Source organism: Talpa occidentalis, unplaced genomic scaffold (assembly GCF_014898055.3).
Source record: "Talpa occidentalis isolate TD23 unplaced genomic scaffold, MPIMG_talOcc4v2.1 talOcc4.6, whole genome shotgun sequence".
Classification (NCBI taxonomy): Eukaryota; Metazoa; Chordata; class Mammalia; order Eulipotyphla; family Talpidae; genus Talpa; species Talpa occidentalis.
In genome coordinates, this window is record NW_023604972.1 from 123,012,991 (window position 1) to 123,037,220 (window position 24,230).

A 24,230-nucleotide genomic window follows, 5' to 3' on the forward strand; every position below is an offset into this window, starting at 1 on the left:
GGCTCCCTGTCAAATCCAGCTTGCAGCACAAACCCAAGGGCCTCTGAGGTGTGGACTTGCAGGCAGGTTCCTCACCCGGTGGCCATGGGTGGCAACAGTGGGCAGCCTGGACTTCACACCTATAAATCCCTAGCTGAGGATGGTGCCTTCGCCGCCATGGAGCCGCCCAGAAGACCCACGGGTCGACTGGTCATGCACAGCATGGCCATGTTCGGCCGGGAGTTCTGCTATGCAGTGGAGGCGGCCTACGTGACCCCAGTTCTGCTCAGCGTGGGCCTGCCCAAGGGTCTGTACAGCGTGGTGTGGCTCCTCAGTCCTGTTCTGGGGTTCTTGCTGCAACCCGTGGTTGGATCAGCCAGCGACCACTGCCGGGCCAGATGGGGCCGGCGGAGACCCTACATCCTCACCCTGGGCACCATGATGCTCTTGGGGATGGCTCTGTACCTCAACGGGGACGCTGTGATATCGGGTGAGAGGGCTGCACGCGCGGGCAGGCAGGGAAAAGGGTCTTTTTAGAGGAGGAGAAAGCGAATTTGTGTGATACTGGGTCAGAAATTGGTCATCTCGCCTAGAGTACAGTGAATTTCCGCCTCTGATCCCAATTCTGTGGTTGGGAGTCTTTCATTTTAGGAAAAACATGTCTTGTTTATTTTTTTCATTATTGTGAGGTTTTTAAAAGAGGATTAACTATTGCATAACTTATTTCTGTGTATTTATCAATTATAATGTCTTTTGAGCCCCCAGTACCTGATTTTGTAGTTGTCAAATTAACCAGCTGCCAAATGGCTCCATCAGTAGTTGCAATAACTTTCCTGTGTGTCCAAATGAGAGTTAATTCTTGTTCACTACTTTATATAGTCTCTTAATGGGTGCAGGGCATCCACCTGTCAACTCCAGGGGACATTTCCTGGAGGGAATCCATGAAAGTTGCATTGGAAAATGGTTTGTTGAATTTAAAAATAGCACACATTTATAGACCATTAACTCTCAGGCTGTCAGAATGGACAATAATGAGGCAGGAAAGTCAGTTGTCAATTGTAAAAATTTAAAAGCAGGCATAAAGACATAAGTATCAGGAATTTCTGGAAGAATTTAGAAAAAGCACTTAAGAGTTGCTTCTTCAGAGGAATACTAAAGGAATAGCGGTGACATGTGGAGAGTAGATATTTCTCATTTATTTTTATATGTAATTTTTAAAAATGAATATACTACACATTCTTTTCAATTAAAAAATTAACTGAGCAGAGGTAAATGCTGAGATTAAGTGAATAAATTGTGGCATGTTCATGGAATGAATATTATGTAGCTTTTAAAGATTATGAAGTTGCTTTTTATTCATTGAAATACAAAGTGACAAGAGTTGGTTATAGATGAACAAGTACAACCTGGTCCCATTAGTTAGTGCTCCTCAAAGCAGCATCCTCTGGACCTGCATCATCAGCATTACTGGGGGCTGTTAGAGATGCAAATTCGAGCCCCCACTTCAGGCCTGCTGAATCAGAATCACGTGAGCTGGAGCCCAACAATCTTTTTTTTTTAAAAGATTTATTTATGCATACAAAAGCTGGGGTACAGGCTAGAGATGAGGGGGGTGAGAGGATTCACCAGAGACAGAGCAGGCAACAGAACAGGCAGACTGACTGAAATACACTGCTGAGGGGAGCAGTGGGCGAGTCAGGAGAGGTCTGCTGCACCATGTGGGTTGCTCTCTGGCCGGGGATCAAACTCAGTGCTGCAGAGGCTGTGGATTGTTTTCATAGTGCGGTGCTTAGCCCCTTGTGCCACCAGGGAGTCCCCCAACAATCTTTTAACACATTATTCAAGGCAAGGCTGAGCTCACTGGAGTGTGAGAAGTACTGTGGTAGGGCAGAGGTGTGCGCTTTCCTCTGTATAGGTGCATAAGGGACATCTAAGTGTGACCATCTATGGGGGTTCATGAAAGCATGTCCCCAGAATAACTCTATCTTTGGCATGTTTTACAATAAGCATGGATAACTTTTTAAAAAGTTATTTAAAGAGATATCATAAAACTCACCATTTAAAGGTGTATATAACATGATGCTTTTTAGTGCATTTGAAATGATTGGTCACAAATTTGGTAGTTCATTTGAAATGAAGCCATCATTACTCTGTAATTCCACATTTCACCACCCAAGTAAGAAGTCCACTAACCGTTAGCTGCCACTCCCTGTTCCCCCGCCCCCACCAATTCTGGGCTCAATCTTGTTTCTGTTTCTACCCATTTGCGTTTTACGGACATTTACTTGCATAATTTTTATTTATTTATTTATTTATTTTTGTGGGACCATCACCATAGGCCGGGGAACAAACCGGTGCTGCAGAGGCTGCAGGCAGCCTCGCAGCCCAGCGTTCAACCGCTGCGCCACCAGGGGAGGCCCTACTTGCATAATTTTTAAAGCCGGAAAAAATAATAAAGCTATTTTTATTTGGAAAAATCAAGCAAAATGAACTCACAGAGAAATAATTTGATGACAGGAAGTTTTGTGGAAATAACAATGGGAATCATTTGAAACCAGGCTCGAGGAGATGGGTGTTTATTTCTCTTCCAGCTTTGATTGCTGACTCCAGGAGGAAGCTGATTTGGGCCATAAGCATCACCATGGTTGGCGTGGTTCTCTTTGATTTTGCTGCTGACTTCATCGACGGACCCATCAAAGCCTATTTATTTGATGTCTGCTCCCATCAGGACAAGGAGAGGGGCCTCCACTACCATGCCCTCTTCACAGGTAAGGAATATTCCAGGAAGTCTCTCCTGCTGTTCCCCAGACAGGGAGACACTTCTGCAGAATATGCAGTATCTTTGTGTGTTGAATTTGCTGAATGAATGGATCAGTTGATGAGCTGCCCCTGTCACGGGGCTCTGTCCCCTAGTGCATTTCTCTACACAGTCAGCTTGTGACTGGGCTGTGGAGTTTTTGCAAAGGAAGTTTACATAAGAGCTTACTGAAGAACCGTTTGTGATGACATTTTCAAGCAAAATGAAAAGACGCCTTATGCATTTTTCCTGCTTTTAAATCGGTAATCTAAAATCAGCACTCCTTAGGAGTCTGTTAAAATGCAGTTTCCAGGGCCCCTCCTCCAGTTATTTCAATTCAGTACTTTTGGAGTGGAATCCCCAAATCTGCATTTTTGTACCCCAGATGATTATTCATACCCCAGATGATTGTGACAGGTGTCCTAAGAACCATATTCAAAAATGAAAATAGAAACAAAGCAAATTAAAAAAAAAATACCACACGCCTTAAAGATTTTAGTTACATAAGAGTTGGCATTTCCTCAAGTTCTGGTTTAGAAAAGGCCAAGCCAGGGGTGTAGTGGGGACTCCCCTCATTTCTTCGGGCACTTGCCAGCCTCCTTTGGATGCTGTTGGGCTGTCCATTTAGAGCAGTGCTGCTAGTGTTCAACACGCACTTATAGAGCACCAGCTGCGAACGTGCTGGGCCTTGAGGACTTTCATGTCTGGGGGAGGCATGCTGTCAGCTCACCCACTGAGGGTCTGTGGAGGGCTCAAAGCCAGTTCCCTCCCCTATTAAGAAAAAAACAACCAAAAACATTTTCCTCTTATAAAACAGCACAGTAACGTCTCACTTGTTTTAAGGCTCACATTCGGAAGTCCCTGTTTAAGTGATCATCACAGAACAGTTTTCGTAAACATCTGTCTGATCATCTGTAAAATCTGGTGGCTTGCTTTGTGTGCTCAGGCTTGCTGCTGATGAATACATACAAGTGTCTGCTGAGTCATCCTCTCTTTAATGTTTGCTCACAGACATGGGCTTAATGAACGGAGTAGCAGTGAGGTTCACCTGTGTTCTTGAGAATGTTGTTCTCGTCTTTCTTGTTCTGTCTCTCCCTCTTTTTGAAGTGTGACTAGCTGGATTCTGTAGAGTAGAATGTAGATATGTGACCCAGTGTAGTGTTTTTCTGAATTGGAGGCCACGTTAAAACGTGGAGTGAAAAGCAACCAGCAGTGCATTATTGTGCCGCCATCTTTGCCAGAATCCCTGATTCATGTGAACTTGGGGAAGAGGCAATTCCAGCCTTCCACCTGAAAGAAGCCTTTTGTGATGAAGGCAGATTCAGTGTCAAGACCCACTTTGATTTTCATCAACAGCAAGATACCATTCACCTGAGGAATCTAATCACCTGAGGAAATTGTTTACTTCAGAGCTGTAGTTCAGGCTCAGTAATCCCAAATGCTTTGTAAATAAATGTCAAGAGGCGTCATTGGCAACATACTTCCAGGATATTTCTGACTTTTTTTAATGAAAAGATTCCACTGGATCTTAGGGGGACACTTTTTTTTAGATCGCTAGGGGTTTTGGTATATTTAAAAGTCACTGCCTGTCCTCCATGACCGTGGTGAGGGTGGAGGATCCGCTCTTGTCTCTCCCCCTATGCCTTCACCTCCAGGTGCATCTGAGGCTTTGGAACCCACAATCTTTGGCAGGAAGTGCCTCCTTAGAAAGTCTCTCTTTCTAACTGAATATATTCATGCTAAATTGAATGTAGGCCTTGCTACCCTGAGCTGTGAACTCTACCCTACAAAGGAGGGCTGGGGTGAGATCTGATGAAAAAGGCTGCCGGTGTTCAAATCCTGCTGGCTCTCCTTCGTATTTCTGAACTTTTGTCTCCCGACAGGCTTGTGAATCTTTATTCAATGTCAGTTATCCATATCCTAATAAATGGTCCCAGGCTTAAAACAAGGAGCCATTTAAAAGGATTCAACAACAAATGTTCACAGTTCCTTGATTTACTCCATCCCCACTGGGCTTGCAAAGGTTTTATTTGTGGAGAGATTTTGAGGATCATGTCCTAAGTATATTTTTGTAAGAATGGGCACCTTGTGAGGCTCAGCCTCGTTTAACATTTTTTTAAATTCTTTTTCACTCACTTCAGAGTGTACACACAAATGCTGACATAACAAATGATCTGATTAGAAATAATTAAGGGCTAAGAAAAGAGTTAAAAATGAAGACATGGGCCCTTTGACCAAATCTTTACACAGTGGAAAGGAAACAGTGTTTCATTTTGAGTCTCTTTTATGAATAATCGTTGCATGAGTGATTTTCTTTCATCAGCTGGGATCCCTTTAAAGTTTCTGCCCCTGGTGAACTTTACGTCACCTTCTTCCCGCAGCTTAGAAGGATGTGGTCAGAGCAGAAACCAGGGGTCCAGGAATTTTAGTTTTGTGGAGGACTGCATGGATGACTTTGGGCAAAACAGTCAACCTCTCCAAACTGCCATTTCTTTTCCATTCAAGTGTGTCAATGTACCTGCAAAGGATCTCAAAGGCAGGCTAGAGAGGGAGCATGGAAGGCACCTTCCCTGACTGTCCTATGCTGGAAACCTCTTTCCAGACATTGACCAGTGTAAAGTCAGGAACGGACACAGTACAGGTTTTCTGATCCCATGCAGACGGGGTGAAGGAGGAATTGGAGCCCTCAGTGGTTTTTGCAGGCCTTTTATTGGGGTTCACCAGGCATATGGCAGGCAGGGGTGCTGGGGGGCTGGGAGGCCTGCCAGCCTCCCAGCCCCCAGCAAGTCTTCACTCTATCTGGGCTCTCTGGCGTTCTCTGCTTCTCTCTCGGCTTCTTCTGCTCTTCTTGGCTTCTTTCTCAGCTTCTGCTGGTGTCCCTGTGATGCCACCCTTACAAGCCCAGTCTCTCAGCACAGGTGTAGCCACTTACGCATGCCCACACCCTACTCCAGGTGCCCGCCATCAGGCATGCATTCAGGACCGCAAGGATCCATCATCTATCCTGATGGCGGGAGGGCAGAAAAGCCTGACCTTTTCTTTACCCTACAACCAGCTTCATTTGCTTTCTGGCCTCGTCACAATCTGTGGTCAGGTAGGCCCCCTCAGCGATGTGTTCATCCTTGCCTGACGATATATGATGCGTTTGTTTACTGTTTACCTGCTTCTCTGACCAATATTAAGCTCCTTGAGGGCAGGAATATTATCTTTCCTGGTGGTTGCTCTCTTGCCCTCAGAAGAGTTCCTGGAATATGCTCAAGAAAGATTGGTGGGTTGAATATTCTGTTTTAAAAATCCTCACTTAAACTTGGAAGAAGTTGTGTTGCTATGAAGTAGACTGACTGACCCAGGGTCACACATTTGGATGCTGGAAGACTAGACGAGGGGCAGAACTGACGAACCAGCCAGCCAGGTAACCAGTCAGCCAAACACTTGGTTCATGTTTTTGTCTGGTTTTCCCTAAAATCTACCCTGAAGAGAGCTGTATGCAGATAGTTTATTGGAGAAAGGACTCTAGGGATGGAGAATGATGGAATGGTGGTGAGGACTGGGTCAGCACAAGAAGCATTACAGAGTTGACCTTTGTTCTGAGTGGCTGCACCCCAACTCTTGGGACCCTCTGTGGAGCCTTATGAAGTACATCTCAGAACTTGCCATCTGGGTGACTAGGAAGGGGCTTCTGTCTCCACTAGCCAAGGGTGGCCCCACGGGTGTCACCGTCCCTTGTGTGAGTGCTGCTCCCCCAACAAGTGTGGATTCCCTCAGAAGGTGCTGTCCAGATGCAAGTGTGCCAAGATGGCCAGAGCTGGCTCACAACTGGTCACCACAGCAGCAGCCCGAGAGGGGGGCAGGAGATACTGAGGGAAACTGTAGTGTCACACAGGACCGTCCCTTCAGTTCAGGACTTGTAGGCCTGAGCTTTTACTCTCACAGAGGTGCTCTGCGCTCCTTGGTCACATTAGGGGGTGCATTTAGAATGAAAAGTGCTCCCCCCCAAATGAGCAGTCAGAACTAAAATACTGTCGACTTAAGGAAAACCCAGGGAAGCCACAAATGGCTGCAGAATCAGGCCAAGGAATGGCAGTTATTTCCAAGGCTGAGGCAAGAGAAGAAACAGTCAGATATTATGTGTCATGTCAGAAAATCAGGAATTTCAAAAATATTATCTGCACTAAGGTAGCAATAGTCATTCCTATGTTCACACAAGAAATTGCTTTGGAAAAATGATGGGCTAATGCAGGTGCGTGCTTTTATGTGCTCCGTTTTTGCATCAGACACATTAACTGCTATCAGCAGGAACACAAATTGGGATCGCAGAGCTTTTGCCCTCTCTGGCAAACATACTCCCCCAATTCTCTGCATTTATCTGTTCAATTAAGGAGAACATGATTTTGACATTGGTATACTGCAAATTTTTTAGCTTTCAGCATACAAAATGCTCCATGATGGGGAATGTTGGGTGAATCTTTAGGTCAAAGTAGATGTGAACCCCAACGTCAAACCTAAATTACTTTGATTGCTTCCCTGCTAAGCTTCTTTTGCCACAGACAGGCAAAAACTCTATCTTAGCTGGATGGAATATTCTCCCACCCCTTCCCCCAAGGACTGCATCTAAGTTGGGGGCTTAGAGTGCAGGGCTGGGGGGTCAGGGATGCTGGTCATTTACTTTGTGTCTACCATCCTATCATATCTCACTGGTCAGATTCAACTGGCCACAGTTGAGTTTCTTTCATTCTTGTCTGCAAGACCCTTTAGAAGTACAGGATTCTCCCTCCTCTCCCCCAAGTCCCCTTGGCACGCTGCTTTCCCTACGCCAAACCATTGTGAGGTGAGCCCCAAGAGCTTTGGCTTCCTTATCTCTGATAGAGATAAAAGTGCTGTTGATCCCCGTTATTCATGACTTCTTTATTTGCCAACTCACCTACTCACTAAAATTTATTTGCCACATCAAAATCGGTATTTGAAGCTCATTTGCAATCATTTGCAGACATAAGCGGTGGGGGCGGGGGACATACCTGAGTTTGCCAGTGTTCTCATTCCAGCTGAGGGTCATTGATGTGATACTCCACTCTCATACTGTAAACAAATATTCTTTCTTTGTGGCATATTTAGTGCAATGATTTTCATTTCATTTTGGGTTTTTGTTGTTGTTTTCCTTTTTTTTGGTGACTTCACAGTTGAAAATAGCACCAAACGTATTGCTGCAGTGCTGGATAGGTTTATAAGTTCAAGAATGTTCTGTGTGCCATCTGGAGGAAACATGCATGTTAAATAAGCTTTATGTGGGCACAGTTATAGTGCTGTTGGCCCTGAGTTCAATATGAATGAATCAAAAGTGGATATTAAATAAGACCTCTTTAAACAGTAACATATAAAACTAGGTTCTGTGTTGGTCAGGTGATGAGAATGTTCCTAGAGGTTCACAAGAACATTGGGTTAATACTCACTAATTCAATGTCTGTGATGACATTCTAGAATGTAACTGCTCATGAGAATCAATTGTAGTAACAGCCAGAAAGGGTTGTGGTGAGGCTGAGTCACTGCATGTCAAGCACTGAGGATAGAGTCTGACATGGATCGGTTCATCGATCTATTGATAGATCCATCGACAGCCATTTCTTTCTCTAGGTCCTATTACCTCCCTGGGGTCTGCCCAGAAATGAGGCATTGGTTCCATCTGCTCTTGGATCTTCTAAGTCATCAGGAGAGGTTCTGCTTGCCACCTCCCACCCTCCAACCCCAGGTAGAGTCAAAGAACAAGTTGCACCCTTCACTGTTGTGGATTCTTTTCTCCATAAGCCCCTCCTGAATGCCGTCTATTCTGGAAGCCATGCTCTTATGTTTCCTGCTGAACCTGTTCTCATGCCTGGGGAGCCCAAGGGCTTCTGAAACTCAGAAGCAAGGAAACACAGTCTTGTGTCTCTGCTCTCCAAGGTCATGCCCTTTCCACAAGCAGCATAGCATCCTGGCTCAGTTTGAACGGGAAGCGAGGGGACAAGGCCAGCTCAGGGTAGTGGTGGGTGGACGGAAACTGTGGTTGATACTTTAAATGTATCATCTCACCATCTTTCATGAGAGAAGTTGCTGTGTAGATCTAAACAAATGCCAGTCTGCTTGTGTTTCTCCCTTTGACCGGAGCATATGCGTTTGGAATTGATTTTCCTTATACTCTCATGTCTGTCTTGTCCATTGGTGTAGCTCAGTGCCAAGTTCTTTCACTAACAAGCAAGGTCAAGAACACACACACACACATGCACGCATGCACGCGCGCATGCACACACACACACATGCACGCTTGTACTTACTTTCCCAGCTGCTGGTACTTATGTTAACCCACCAGGATTTAGTGTGTATATACCTAATCTGACAGTTTTATTGCTATTTTATCAACACATAGAAAAGGTTCAAAATGACTCATCATGAAACCCTTGGGAATGTTGGGGCACTTTAGTCTGTCTTCTTCCTGAAGCAAAGTTGTTGGCAGCACACTATTAGCTCTCGACTTAAGCTGTTTCGCCATCAGTGTTGACATTGTCAGACCACACACTTGAAGCAGAGACACCACTGCAGGCACATGGTAGCTGTGGAACTTGGCTCAGACAATCCTTAGATTCCCTGGTTCTGAAGCACCCCGAATTGTGGACTAAAACGAGCTTGGGACAGTCTGGCTTTGTGAAGAATGGGCCAGCCGGACCACTTTGGGGTCCTTCTCTATGAAGGTTTATCTAATGAGGCAGGTGTCCTCTGTGTACTCCAGGTTCTGGTTTGTCCCATAGCCTCATGGCTGATTTGGGCGCTAATGCTGGCAGGGAGGTGGAGGCATTCTGGAGGCAGACGTGGGAGCTGGTGTGAGCTTCTGCTGTAGCTAAGATGACCAGACTTTGCTTAGGGACCTGTCTTTGGAGATAAAAACCTTAGCTTAAGCAGAGAAAACAAAAAGGACAGATTTAGTGAATTCCTGCAGCCCTTTGCTGGTCCGCCACATATCTGAAGATGTGACTAGATGAAGTTTGAATGTCTTCATCCAGAATTTTAAGATGATCTCTATTGGAATCATCTCCCTAAGGGTCCACTCTTTCATCAGGACGTCTTCTGTTGTAACTTTAGTTACCTCCCATAGTAGCTTTGGGACAAGCAAAAATAGTTTTACTAGTTTTTGCCCCCTCCCTAAGAGATGGGAGTGTTAGGAACTTTAAGTTGCTGATAGGGTGTGCCAAGTTGTACTGAACTGATTAATGCAGGAACCAACAAGGAAAACATAAAAAACAGTTTCCGTCATGTTCTTGAAGTGTGTGTGTGTGTGTGTATAGACAAAATGTTACTAGATATAAATCTGATTAACTTTCTACCAGTCAATAAAACTGTAACTCCTCTGTAATAGCATTGAGGTAATTTCTCTACCAGTTTACGAAAATATAATACAAATCAAAGAACCCAATTAATGTCACAAGTTAACCTTGATGTTACAGGACTGCACATCACAATGAGTTATCAATCATGGAATGCTGGTCAACAAAGTCCCCTTCTTCAAACCTGTTAGCAGGCGCGGGGGACAGTCCCTCAGAAGCTGTTTTGTCACTACTCAAAAAGTGGTGGTGGGACAAGTGGCTTTGGTGTCACTGGGGAGGCTGAAAGCTAGAAAAGAATGCAGAGTCTCAGCCCCCTCCCCCAGACCCTAGAACCCATGTGACAGACTGACTGTGGTTTCCTTGCACATCTTCAGAAATCCTCTGAACTCTCAGTACCCAGCTTCGAGTTCTCATGTATCTTGTAGTAGTTTTTAAAGCATAACTGCTTACTGCTCTGCTTCCCCCATTTGGAACCACCTTCTAGGAAGGAGTGGATGGAACGCTGCATCTGGCTTACTTCCCTAGACAACCTCCCACCCCAGTATAGCTCCTTCAGAAGTCACTGAGGCCTGAGCCAGTGACTTTGATGCTTAGTAGTGTAATGTCTTGCCCACCCCAGATGTACTTGCTTTTTAAAATAGGAACCCAAAAGAATGAATCATATTTAATAACATGATTTCATTGTTAGACTATCAAAGTAGGACCCATTCTGAGGATCCCCTCCTCAGCATCCCTCAAGTCACACTGTCTTTAAACATAAGCACCGGGGAGATTTCAGGTCAGGGTCCTGGGAGATATTAGAATTTTTTAAAAAGTCATGTTTAAACTTTTGTTATTTTTTTCTGTGGCTATTAGTTAGAACAAGCTCCTTTAGCTCTTTTTTTTTTTTAAAGATTTATTTATTTATTTATACAAGCACTGGGTACAGTCAGAAGTGCGGGAGGGTGAGAGAATTCACCAGAGCCAGAGTGGGGAGCAGAGCAGGCAGAAGGACCGAAGGACACTGCTGAGGGGAGCAGCGGGCAGCAGGAGAGGTCTGTGCGCCGTGCGGGACCCTCCTCCAGTGGCCGGGGAGCAGCCGGGGATCGAACCGGCGCTGCAGAGGCTGTGGGTAGCTTCGCAACCCAGCGCTCAAACTGCTGCACCACTGGGGAGAACCTCCTTTAGCTCTTAATAGTAGAAAGAAGACAGGGTCCAAGGCTGATCTTTGTAAACTTGTAACGCCCTAGGAAGCTTGTGCATAGATAAATGAAAATAAAATTAATTACATCTTATTCAATCAGAGACTGGTTTTCTTGGGAACTTTCTAAGGTCAGGAATTTTAAATCTTTTTTTATTTTTTTTATTTTATTATTTTTTTTTTAAATAGAGGCATGTTTTATTTATTTATTTATTTGTTTGTTTATACAAGCACTGGGTACAGTCAGAAGCGCGGGAGGGTGAGAGAATTCACCAGAGCCAGAGCAGGGAGCAGAGCAGGCAGAAGGACCGAAGGACACTGCTGAGGGGAGCAGCGGGCGGCAGAAGAGGTCTGCGCGCCATGTGGGACCCTCCTCCGGTGGCCGGGGAGCAGCCGGGGATCGAACCAGCGCCACAGAGGCCGTGGGCAGCTTCGCAACCCAGCGCTCAACCACTGCGCCACTTAGGAGGCCCAATTTTAAATCTTAAGCAGTTGAGAGAATAGTTGGAAAGACCACAAGAACTCAGATAGTGGTGATGGTTTTATTAAATGCTTACTCTGTGTCTGACATGATTCTACTTTCCAGTCATGGCTCTGCTAGCGGGTTACTCTTTCATTGTTACCCTCATATTATGAGTGGAGAAATCCAAGGGCACAGCAAGTGCATGCTAGAGCTGGGTTGTGCACCTGTGCGTCCGAGCCTCTTCCTCTGTCACCGCTCCAGTTATAACCACACCTCCAGTTATAACCACACCTCCCAGTTATAACCACGCCTCCCCTTGTAACCAGGCTGCCTCTGCTGGCATTGGGGAACTTCCCACCAAAGGGGAGGATGGGTTCCTCAGTATGTTAATTCAGCTCTTTCTTGCTTTCCAGGTTTTGGAGGTGCCCTAGGTTACCTTTTGGGGGCCATGGACTGGGCCCATCTGGAACTGGGAAGAGTGCTGGGCACAGAATTCCAGGTCATGTTCTTCTTCTCCGCCTTGGTGCTCATTCTGTGTTTTATTATCCACCTGTGTAGTATTCCTGAAGCCCCGCTTAGAGATGTTGCAAAGGAAATCCCCCCCCAGCAAGTCCCCCTGGACCCTCCATTGCCTTCAGACAGAATGTTCGAGTATGGGTCTATTGCGAAAGCTAAGAATGGTTATATAAGCCCAGAGCTGGTGAGGGCAGAAGAGAAAAGTAAAAATGCTCCTGACCAGGTAAAAATAAAAATTCTTTTTTCTTTACTTGGGAAAAATATTCATGTTCTTGTCCTTGTTTACTTATTTGATGTGAAGAGTTTTGTGAGGTCTAATTAAACCCTCAAATCCCCAATAACTATTATCACTTGGAATTAAAACTTTGCATCTCAAAGAAAAATGCTTGCATTTCCTCTGGGCCTCCTGTCTCTTACTCTTTTTAGAACATCAAACCAAGGAAGATGAAACCAGTTGTGAAGTGTTAGAACATAAGAAAAGCCTGGAACCATCTTCAGGCCGCCAAGTAACTTCTTCACTGCTTAGATGATAAGTTGTTGCTTCAGATCACAGCACCTCTGGCTTGCTAACTAGCTTGCGCATCTTGAATTTATATTTTCTGAATTGATTAGCTAGTCCTTTTTCAGATCAGGGAAGAGTTGGATAGTATAAAGAACGGGAAAACCCCTTAGATTAAATGGAGGGGGTTATTGGAAAACATGGTGATCAGGTACTGGCAAGTTTGGTGCTTTGGGACAGGGTTGAGGAGTGCATATTTAATAATTAAAAAGAATGAAAAATCTATATGTGGGCCCCTGTGATCATTAAGATGTGTTTTTGAAGGTTTAGGACATAATATGTTTATCACATATTGTGCAAAATTTGTACAAATATCTACGAAATTATCTCCATTTTGAGAAAAATCTACATTTATACAAGAAGTGCAAAAATATATTAATTCAAGTTATTTTGAGAAAATCAACATATATAAAAAATAGAAAAATAGGGCCTCCCTGGTGGCGCAGCGGTTGAGCGCTGGGTTGCGAAGCTGCCCACAGCCTCTGCAGCACCGGTTCGATCCCCGGCTGCTCCCCGGCCACCGGAGGAGGGTCCCACATGGCGCGCAGACCTCTCCTGCCACCCGCTGCTCCCCTCAGCAGTGTACCTCGGTCCCTCTGCCTGCTCTGCTCCCCGCTCTGGCTCTGGTGAATTCTCTCACCCTCCCGCGCTTCTGACTGTACCCAGTGCTTGTATAAATAAATAAATACATCTTAAAAAAATATTTTAAAAAAATACAAAAATATATTAATCGAAGTTATTTCTCTGGGTAATGTGCTGACAGTTGGCTCTAATTTTCTTTGCTAAACCTTTCAGCATATATAGCATTTCTATAATGGATAAATATTACTTTAAACATAAAGAAAAAATAATGTGATGGTTTAAGGGAAAAAATGAAGCAGTGTCTTAGTAAAGATAAGTGGATTTTATCCTTCTGGATCACCACTCCTTCTCAGACGATTGATAGATCATGACTCCCTCTCAGTCCTCAGCAGAGGCTGTTATGAGGAACAGATGAAACCAAGTAAGTAGAAGCCTTTGAGAGGCATAAAATGCCCCAACGAGGAATAGACTAAATGTGTCAAATAAATTAACTTTCTAGAACATGCCACCTACACAAAACCATAGGCGTCAAATGGTTTTGCTATTTAGTTAAAAAAAATTCAAAAATATAAAGTAGAATAACACATCTTAGGATCAAAGCCAAGCATCTAAGTCTTCTATTCTAAACGTACATCAGGGAGACTTCTACTACTGAGCTGTGGGCGTCCATTTCATGTCACAGCCAGCACCCTGGCCATTGCTGTCAGTTATTACTTTCCAAAATGAAAGTTGCTGTGCAATTTGAGAACTGGGATTTCTTTTTAATGGCAAGAGGCCTGAATTATTTCAGGCTTCAAGCCAGATCCCATAAAATTCATCTCCAATCCCGCACGCCATCATTGTTCCCTTCAATGTTTATGCTCCTTCGGAGTGCACGCTTGTGATGCTCTTTTCCCTGATCGCTCTGTACTCTTTTCATTTATAAATCCATTGCCACCCAGTCTCCAGTTGACAAGTTGCACAATATGGGCAGTAAAACAACTCCCAGGGACTCAGAAGCCTGGAAGAGGCTTTACCAAAGGAATGGATGAGTCAGGGAATAAGATGCCAGCTGAATTTTCATTCTGAGTTAAAATACCCAAGGGGGCTTTGAATATTTACAATCCCAGCTTTTACAGTCACACCAGGCACAATTTGAAATCTGGTATTTATTTTTGGATGAAAGGAAAAAATTAGATTAACAATGAAAGCAGGATGAACATTATGTACAAGGCAGAAACATAAATTAATATTTGGAATGAAACTTGCTAGCCAGGTCTACCTTTTAAAATTTTGGGTGAGAAGGGGAGGAAAGTGAAGATAAATGACTTTGTATAAGACATGCTTTGTATAAGACTCGGGATAAGGCTGCTATTCCTCAGTCTGTACCTTTAGCTGTTTCTGCCAGTGATCAAGGAAAAATAGCACTTCTGCACTGAGTTGCTGGTCTGGCCCCATTTATTTTGCCAGGTACCATGTCTGATGTACAGAAAACAGTTCTTTTTTTCTAACTTGAGGGAATGTCTATGATTTTAAATACTGATTATGAAAATCAGCTTAGTCGTGGTCAGTAGGTTAAGTACTATAAAATTGATGACTTAAAAAATCAACATACAACAAACTGACAGTGAGTAAATATATTTTCTGGGACAAAGAAGTGAAAGGCATCATTGTATCAGGTTAAGGGTCATAAAAACAATGTGCTGTTATAGTCAAGATCATCAAGAGACCTCATATAAATAAACTAGCCAAGAATCAAATTCATTTTGTCAAAATTCAGAATAAATAAAAGCTTGACAAGAAAGACCAATCACCTCTCCGAGGCTGATATTATAGTCTCAGCGTCGTCAGGGCAGCTGACTGCTTAATATTCCTGAGGTTTCCTTCTTCTCTCCTGTGACAGGATGCTAAAGGCTGTTTCTTTTCTATTCTTTTCTTTCTTTCTTTCTTTCTTTTTTTTAATAAAATGCCCTCGTTCATTCCACAAGGTGATATTTCAGCATTGCAAACAGGGATTTATATATATTTATTTATGCATACAAGAACTAAGGTGTAGGCCAGAGACACGAGGGGTGACAGGATTCACCAGAGACAGAGTGGGGAGCAGAACAGGCTCATCTACTGAAATACACTGTTGAGGGGCACAGCAGGCGAGACAGGAGAGGTCTGCTATGCCATGTGGGTTAGCTCCCTGGCTGGGGATTAATCTCAGGCTGCAGCAGCGATAGTGCTGAGACTTAACCCCTAGGCCACCAGGGAGGCCCATAAAAGGTTGTGTCTTTTCTTTCTTTCTTTTCTTTCTTTTCTTTTTCTTTCCTGTCTTCCTTTCTTCCTTTCTTTCATATTTCAAAACAGATGTTTTAATAGTTTAAAATTTCTAATTCTCTGAAGTCTCCTGACACCAAAATTTGGTCGCCTCTAGTTTTAATATAATTTAAGTTTCTATTCATTTTCATATTAATTTTTTTCAAATTTGTGTCTATGTGTGTGTGCTCTACCTTGTTCTCACTTCCAATCCAACATAGGATTTATTTTCATGTCAACTGACAGCAGGATCCAAAGAAATAAGTAGGGAGGAGGTACATGGGCAAAAGCAGGCAGCAGATTGGCTTGATGTCATGGTTTTCTTTTGCTACATGACACAACACTGCAAATTTAGCAGCTTAAAACCTCACCTATTTATTATCTCAGCATCCTGTAGGTTACAGGGCTGGGTGGGCTTAGCCAGGGTTTCTTTGCTCAGGATCTCACAGCCTAAATCAAAGTGTCAACAGAGCTGCATTCTCATCTGGAAACTCAACTGGGGAAAATGGGCTGCTGAGCTCATCCAGTTCCTTGTGTTTTTTTCCTGACTGTTGGGCAGGAGCCACTCTCATCTCCTAAAGGACACTCTCAGGTCTTTTACACATGGCTCCTCTTCCTTTAAAGCCAGTATTCCTTGTGTGTGAAACTCTCTTACTTCCCTTTCTGCTCCCAGTAGGAGAAACTGCTGTGACTTGGTGTCACCCATGTAACTTTCCTTCAGACTACCTCAGAATCAACTGATTACTAACCCTTTTACATATGTGCAAAAACCTTTTCCTTGTAACATAACATAATCGTGGAGTAAGACAGGGAGTTTAGAAATCATAGGGGTCATCTGGAATTCAGCCTATCATGCTTGGAGAGTAAAATAAAAATTCTGAATGATAATAAACTGAGGTCTGGCTTATATCTGTGAGCTTTGTCTTTCTGCAGTGCTTCTGTCATTCAAAGATAGGATGCACAAGGTCTCTTACATCTTGGTCTAAAACAAGTACCATTTCCAATCTCTTCACCATTAGGACACCAAAGGGCAATCAGTCCCTTTGCTCTTAGGACACCAACTTGAGCTCAAAACAGCGTAAGTATCCCTCGAGAGAAGAATGTGTGTCATGCAGGGTGAAGGCCAACTATTAGATACCTAACAGCTGTGTGCTCTGGCTCCCGGCTAGCATGTCTGCCCCAAGGTCACAGCTCTTTCATGTTTTGTTCCAGACACAGAGGACAATGACCATGAAGTCACTGCTGAGGGCACTGGTGAGCATGCCTGCCCACTACCGCTGCCTCTGCATCAGCCACCTCATTGGATGGACTGCGTTCCTGTCTAATATGCTCTTCTTCACTGATTTCATGGGCCAGGTAATGATTATGTCTGTGCACATACTCATCACTCACACAGCAGTCCCTCGGTCAGCACTGTTGGTCTTGCGGGCTGTCTTGTACAATGGGCACAGTAAAAGTGTAGGAAAGAATACATTCAAGGAGGTGGCTTACAATTACCACAGGCAAATTACTACACCCCCAGACAGCTGAAGGTCACTATAGGACCAGTACTTGACCAAATCCATCAAATAAGGAAAAAAAGCAATGTGAGTGGTAGAGGTTACAGCAGCCTTAATAAAGAAAGTAAGTGGGATTCAGGTCTTGAAGGATGAGTAGGGTTGAAAAAAACATTCTGAGTAGGAATAGGAAAGGCATGTGTGAAGAATCTATAGGCGGTACCAGAGAATGGGTGGTGGGGTTGGCTAGGTCAGGTCGGGTCAGATACTAGGTTGAAAAAGGGAGTTAACGACTCAGGGAAGTGTTGGCCAGCCTTGATGCAGAAGGCACCAAGGCTTCCTGAGGGTCCTTGAATGGAGGTTTGAAAGGGGGAAAGGGATGATTCAGTCCTGGGAGAATGAGCACTTTGCCCTAGGAAGGGAAACTCGGTTCTCCCCAGGCATGGGCGAGCAGAGCACGCGAGAAGGGGTTCCCATCATACCACATTTGTTGCTCAACAGCCCAAATCTCTCTTCCAGATCGTGTACCATGGGGATCCTTACAGTGCACACAACTCCACAGAGTTTCTCTTCTACCAAAGAGGGGTCGAGGTTGGATGCTGGGGCTTATGCATCAACTCGGTGTTTTCCTCACTTTATTCTTGTAAGTCTCCTCCTCCTAATGGTGTCTTCCAAGGGCACTGGTCTAGCAGAATCTTGGATTTTATATTTCTGTATTTTTTGCTTTTTATCAGACTTTTAAAAAAGATTTATTTTGTTTATTTATGCATACAAGAGCTGGGGTGTAGGCCAGAGTTTAGAGGATTCACCAGAGTGGGGAGTAGAACAGGCAGATTGACTGAAATACACTGCTGAGGGGAGCAGCAGGCGAGACAGGAGAGGTCTGCTGCACCATGTGGGTCAGCTACCTGGCCGCGGATCGAACTTGTGCTACAGTGGCTGCTGATAGCTTCATAGTGCTGAGACTTAACCCTTTGAGCCACCAGGAAGTCCCTCTTATCAGATTCTTGATTCAGGAACTGCTCTTCCTTCTTCCATTTTAGATAATGTTCAATCATGCTTTTAGATCCAGACCCCATGTGACCTCCTCTATGAAATCTCTTATGTCTTCCCCCTGCACCCCCATCTGTCCTGGCAAAATCAATCATTCCTTTAATTCCAGAGTGCACGGCGTAACTCTGTATTTTGGACTCATCACATAATTTCAGGTGCAGATTCAGAATTTCTATCCAGGTGGAGCTCGACAGGGCAATCTGGCTGCCTGATTAGGGCTGGGGTATGATAACAGATTAGCTTTGAAGTTCCTCTGCACAACAAGCATCCATAGATCAATGAGAATGACAATACTTAGGCTGAAATATAGACAGCCTTTCATTTCACACACTGTTATTCATAGCTGATGCTTAAGTCAATCATTTCCCTACGATCCCAATGAGAGAGACAGCCTGAGGATTTGGTTGCTACCGCATATCAGACCCAGCAGAAGGCAAGTCATCGTGACTCTTACAGTTATTGATCCCTCTTCATGAATAAAGCTTCCCTTGCCAGACTCTCAGCTTTTGTACTGAAGTTACTTATGTTTCCAAATATCTTTCTATTCTTTGCCTTCTTGGCTACACACTTGGGGAAGGGCATTTCCCTAATGAATTTGGATTTCATTTTCTGCATAAATAAATATTATTAAGCACTAGGTTTGTGCTACTTTCATTCTCAGCCTCAGCCCTGCAGGTATTATATGAATTTAATAGAGGAAGCAGCACTGCCTGCTTGCCATTTGTAGAGCTCTGTCTTCTGAGTGACCCAAGTTAGTGTTTAGTGTGATCATGGAGTCAAATGCAGTACATATGAGGTTTCTTGTCTGTGCAGCGTAAGTCCAGTGATAAGTTTTGGATAGATACGGAAAAGTTCATTCTTGCACAGGGCCATTCCAAGTCTCCAGTGCTTATATCTTGGGTTCATGTGAAAGAGGGAGCAGGAAAAGATAAGGACTATTCAGATTAAGAGCAACTAATTCTAAAAGGAAGATAAATAGCCTCCTAAGCACAGTGGCCAGTGCGTCCGCCTCATAATAAAGGACAATAGAACTTTTTTGGGGATTTTCTCTACTGTGATGAGAAACATTTCAAAGCAGAATTTTCAGTTTTTGAAATGAACTCTACTGACTACTTTCATGAGTAAGGCAGGTTCACCTGCTGGGAGGGAAGCCAAGTTCAGAGTGAACTATATTCAGTCCAGCCTTTGTTGAAATAACCACTAACTGAAGTCTTTCGTCTGCACCATATTGGGTTAGGGTGACGTCACGGACATTTTATTTTACCTGACCCAGAAGAAAGGTTGTATTCATCCCATTTTTTAGACAGAGAAGCTAAGGTTTTGAGAAGTTAAGAAGTTGCCCAGAGAGAGGGAGCAGCCATAGGGAGTGGCCAGCTGCAGTGGGGAACCCCTTATCAACCTCAAGGCCTGGCTAGTCAGGAAAAATGTCTGCAGATGTTGCTGCTCCTTTCCTTCCTTCTCGAAGGCCCGCAGGGGCTGGTATAGAAGAGGAGTGACTTGGTTCATTATGTCAAATCCAGTTGGTGCATTTTCTGCAACCTGACTGTGGGTGTGGGGTCAAGATAGGCTACACCCCTGTGAGTCAGAATGACCCACTTCTCTGCAAGTCTTGCAACTCTAGACTCCCACAGCCAAGCTAGACCTTCCCACCTCTTTTACATCCTGTTGGTAATTCAGCTGCCTTGTTTCCCCCACCCCACCCCCAGGAAAAGAAAATCGACCTTGTGAGGCAATTCCCAGGCTCTCTTTAATGAAGAGGATTTAAAAGCAGATTCCCAAAGTCTGCTGTTTCCAAGCACCGATAAGGAGTTTCTTTTGTTGCTCACTCAGAATCACAGGAAGGTTCCTAAAGAAAGTGAATCTTCAAAAGGAAGGTTGAAATTATTAAATGTGGTAAGATACTGACAGCTGTATTTCTCTTTTCTCTACAGACTTTCAGAAAGCCTTGGTATCCTACGTTGGATTAAAGGGTCTTTACTTCATGGGGTATTTGCTGTTTGGCCTGGGGACGGGGTTTATTGGGCTCTTCCCCAACGTCTACTCCACCCTGGTCCTGTGCGCCCTATTTGGGGTGATGTCCAGCACCCTGTACACAGTGCCTTTTAATCTCATTGCTGAGTACCACCGCGAGGAGCAAGAGGAGCAGGTTCGTCCTTGAACTTCTGCCTGGAGGCTGGGGGACTTGTTAGGGCAAAGCTGGAACAAAGGGTTCTTGGCAACAACAGCACCAAAACACCCAGCCAAACGTGAGCAGGACTGGCCCAGCCTGGCATCTTCTAGCCCACCCCCTTCCTGCTCCTTACGCTAAGCCCCATCGACCTGGGAGCAGGAGGGCAGGTGCCTTGACTCCCATTTGTCAGATTTGGAAAAGGGGTTTGGAAATACTAAGAAAACAGCCCACTGTCAGAGAGACAAAGGAGGGGGTACACAGAGCTTCCGACAACTACCCCACAGTAGTGCCAGCAGGCACAGGGCGGGTTCTCTATCAATTCAGACAGGATAGAGCAGAGTCCTAGGGCCCTCAGTGGCTTTTTCAGGCTTTAATGCTCTTTCTACCCCAATTTTCATGTGGCAAGCCAGCAGGCTGGCAAGGCAGGAAAGCCGGGATGGGGTGCAGGGAAGCTGGCTGGCAGGCCTCCCAGCACCCCATGAATCTGTACGCTTATTGCTTATTCTCTTTGGGCTCGCTCTGGCATCGTCTCATGATCCTGCCTCTGCTGTAGTCATTCGTCCTCAGAGCTGTTCTTATCTCTGAGTGACGTGGCCCTTATGGCCTCAGCCTCCAGGCTCAGGTGTGCCCACTTAGCATGCCCACACCGTACTCCAGGTGTCCACCATCAGGCATGCGTGCCCTGAGCCCCAGCCCCCAAGGGCCTTCTGCATTCAAGGCCACAGGTGATAACCACAGAGGTCGGTGGCGTAAACGCCTGAGCATCTTCATTCACCTTACACCCTCTTATGCAGCGCCTCGGCAGCAGTCCTGGGAGCCCACAAACCCAACACTGCAGAGGTGCAATTTCTGGAAGTAATTGGATCAGGATTGGAAATGGTAGACAACATTTTTCCTGGAAGTTGAAATTTTAGTAAGTCTCTGCATGCAGGGAGAAAAGCTGCTTTCAAATGGTCACCCCACCAGCTGCCTGGAGGGGGGGGGTCTGCCCAACTCACCATGGAGCTCAGGCTGGAGAACCAGGCCCTCAACTGCCTGAAAAGAACACTAGCTTGGCTACTTCTGCTCTAAAATCACCACCTCTTATTAAAATATGCAACTTTCCCCCATGAATATAGGCTCGTATTTCTTTTTTTTTAAATTTTTATTTTCTTACATTATTGGGCTTGTATTTCTTTAACTGGTGTAATGATATAAAGCTAAAGAGGTAGCTTCAAGGTAACCCATCACAGTATGAAACTGCTCTAACACTGAACACATGTGACAGCAACACCAGCCTTCTGGGAAATGTAGCAGGACAGAGTTTCTCCAGGAGTTAATACCTTCAAGCAGGAGCTATGACCGTCCTCGCTCCCTGGCAATAGTGCCACCACTGTTTGCACGCATGCAGGGGTTTTTCTGTCCAAGAGAGAGCTGTCATAAAGATTGGTTAGAGGGTTAGGTAGTCCTAGGACAAAAACTTTGGGCTCCGAGAAACCTGCATTCAAATTCTGCCTCCCCCACTTGACTACTGCATGACACTGGGGGTGTTATTCTTTTATTTTTAAAATATCACTTAAAGCCAGTTCACAGAGCTAATATAGTCACATGATTCCGCAATCACGGTGATTTAAAAATTGCTCACTGAGAAGTAACTTCCACCCATCTCTCCAGCTTTCTCCTCTCTCCTCCGGCCTCTCTGTGTAACCACTTTTATTAGCTTTTTGTTTATACAGGATTTTTTAATGAAAATCAAGCAAAGATGAGTCTGTTTTGTTATTTTCCCTTTTTTTTTTAAGATTCATTTTTATTTATACAAGAACTTGAGTACAGGTCAGAGGCGCGGGAGGGTGAGAGAAAATTCACCAGAAAGCAGGGAGTAGAACAGGCAGACGGACCGAAGACACCGCTGAGGGGAGCAGCGGGCAAGGCAGGAGAGGTCTGCCACGCCATGTGGGTTTCTCTCTGGCCAGCCAGGAATTGAACCCATGCTGCAGATGCTGCGGACACTTCACAGCGCAGTCCTTAACCCACTGCGCCATCAGGGAGGCCCTATTTTCCCTTTCTTATTCAAAGGATTATGTTAATTTTCTTGCTTGATGCTACTTTTAGTTAATAACCTAAAATTGTCATTCAGACTCAGGCAATCAGGCTGTTTCCCAATCAGTCAAATGGGAATAATATACCCACATTATGGAGCTGCTGGAATATAAAAAGAAATGAGAGAGTGTAGGTATTGTGCTTAGCACAGTGCCTCCCCACCACCTGGCAAAGGCTCAAAAACTGCTAGTTAGTATTGTAATTGCCATCATGGGGATAATGATAAACATGTGCATGTAGGGAGAGAGGGAGGGTGAGATGATGTAACTTGTGAAAGAAACCTGCACGAGGCCTAGCATGTAAGAGAAACCCCCAGTTGGCAATGTTACCAACGATCAGACCAACTATCAGGCGTTCATCAAATTTTAATATATTATTCAAATATTAACCACATTTTGAAAGGTTGAATTGTCTTTTTTATGATGTTTATGTTTACCAGTGATTCAGGCATCCTCCAAAAAATGTTTGCATTGTTAACTAAGGAGTGGGATATTTATTGAATTGCCAGGCATTTATTTATTGACTTTCTAAAGCGATATTTTGCATCATTTAACTCTCAGAGGAGTTAATGGTGGAACTCAAGACTTTGGGACAGGTAGGAAAGACATTCCTGGGCAGGAGGGTGGAGTGTGCTGGTGATTTTAAATCAGGGATTGATGAACTTTGTTCCCCTGTGAAATATGGCTGACACCTGATTTGTATAACCTGTGAGCTAAGAATTCTTTTAAAGTTTCTAAAAGATTTAAAAAATATATAGAAGAATATTTTGTGACAAGTGAATATTACATGAACATGAAGCTCTATTGGAATGCCAACTTGTTCATGTAGTGTGGCTGTTTTTGCATTAGAAATAGAATTACTAGACTAATTGCAACCAAGACAGAGTGACTACATAGCTGAAAGGATTTACTGTTAAGCTCTTTATAGAAAAAGTTTGCTGCTTTCTGTCCAAAAGGACAGTTCAGTGTCGATCAAATGTTGTTCCTCTGCTTCCTTTGCAGAGACAGCAGGCCCAGGAAGGGGGACCGGACCACAACGGGAGAGGGCAGGGCCTGGACTGTGCGGCCCTCACCTGCATGGTGCAGCTGGCTCAGATCCTGGTTGGAGGTGGCCTGGGCTTTTTGGTCAACCTGGCTGGGAGTGTCAGCGTCGTGGTGATCACAGCCTCAGCGGTGGCCCTGATCGGCTGTTGCTTTGTGGTTCTCTTTGTTAGATACGTGAATTAAAGCAATATACGTGAATTAAAGCAATAAAGAGACATTGTCCGTAACCTCAGACACAGGGGATCATGTGGCAGAAAATGATTCTTTTCTTTAGCTCTGCCTCCTTTGGATCTGCTTTGGGATGCCCACGTGATGATGTTAGCTTTGGCAATCCACCTGCCTCTTGCCTTCAGCTGGCCCTCGGGGCATTTGTCTTAGGAAAGACAGAGCTAAGGCTCCATCCCTGCTGGCACAGGGTAAGTGTGGGAGACAGCACTACCCCCTCCTTTCTGCCAGAGTGCAGAGCACAAAGGTGCAGGGCCTGCTTTTCACAGGGCATTTTAGACCTTGACCAAACCAGAGAAGAGACTGCTTTCTGTCGGTGATGCCTGGATTTACTCTGTGATTTTTTTTTTTAAACCAGGGGTCCATCTATAGTCCAGGGGGAAAGTGATATTTTTTGTCAAATTCACCAATACCCAGACTATTTCTGATGATTTATTTTGTGATATCAATGCACTC

General features: G+C 44.5%; 1 protein-coding gene across 2 annotated transcripts; it reads left to right on the forward strand.

Annotated features, from left to right (window-relative positions):
- Positions 1–23,987, forward strand: SLC45A2 (solute carrier family 45 member 2). Of its 2 annotated transcripts, XM_037530333.1 has the most exons (8): positions 1–469; positions 2,571–2,747; positions 12,182–12,507; positions 16,921–17,064; positions 17,724–17,847; positions 20,189–20,403; positions 21,222–21,340; positions 23,508–23,543. In XM_037530333.1, coding segments are annotated over exons 1-8 (1,491 nt in total). In that variant the 5' UTR covers positions 1–84; the 3' UTR covers positions 23,509–23,543. The 2 variants fall into 2 exon arrangements, with proteins under 2 accessions (XP_037386230.1, XP_037386229.1); XM_037530332.1 differs by lacking the exon at positions 21,222–21,340 and having other exon boundaries at positions 23,508–23,987.
- The last annotated feature ends 243 nt before the right edge of the window (positions 23,988–24,230 follow it).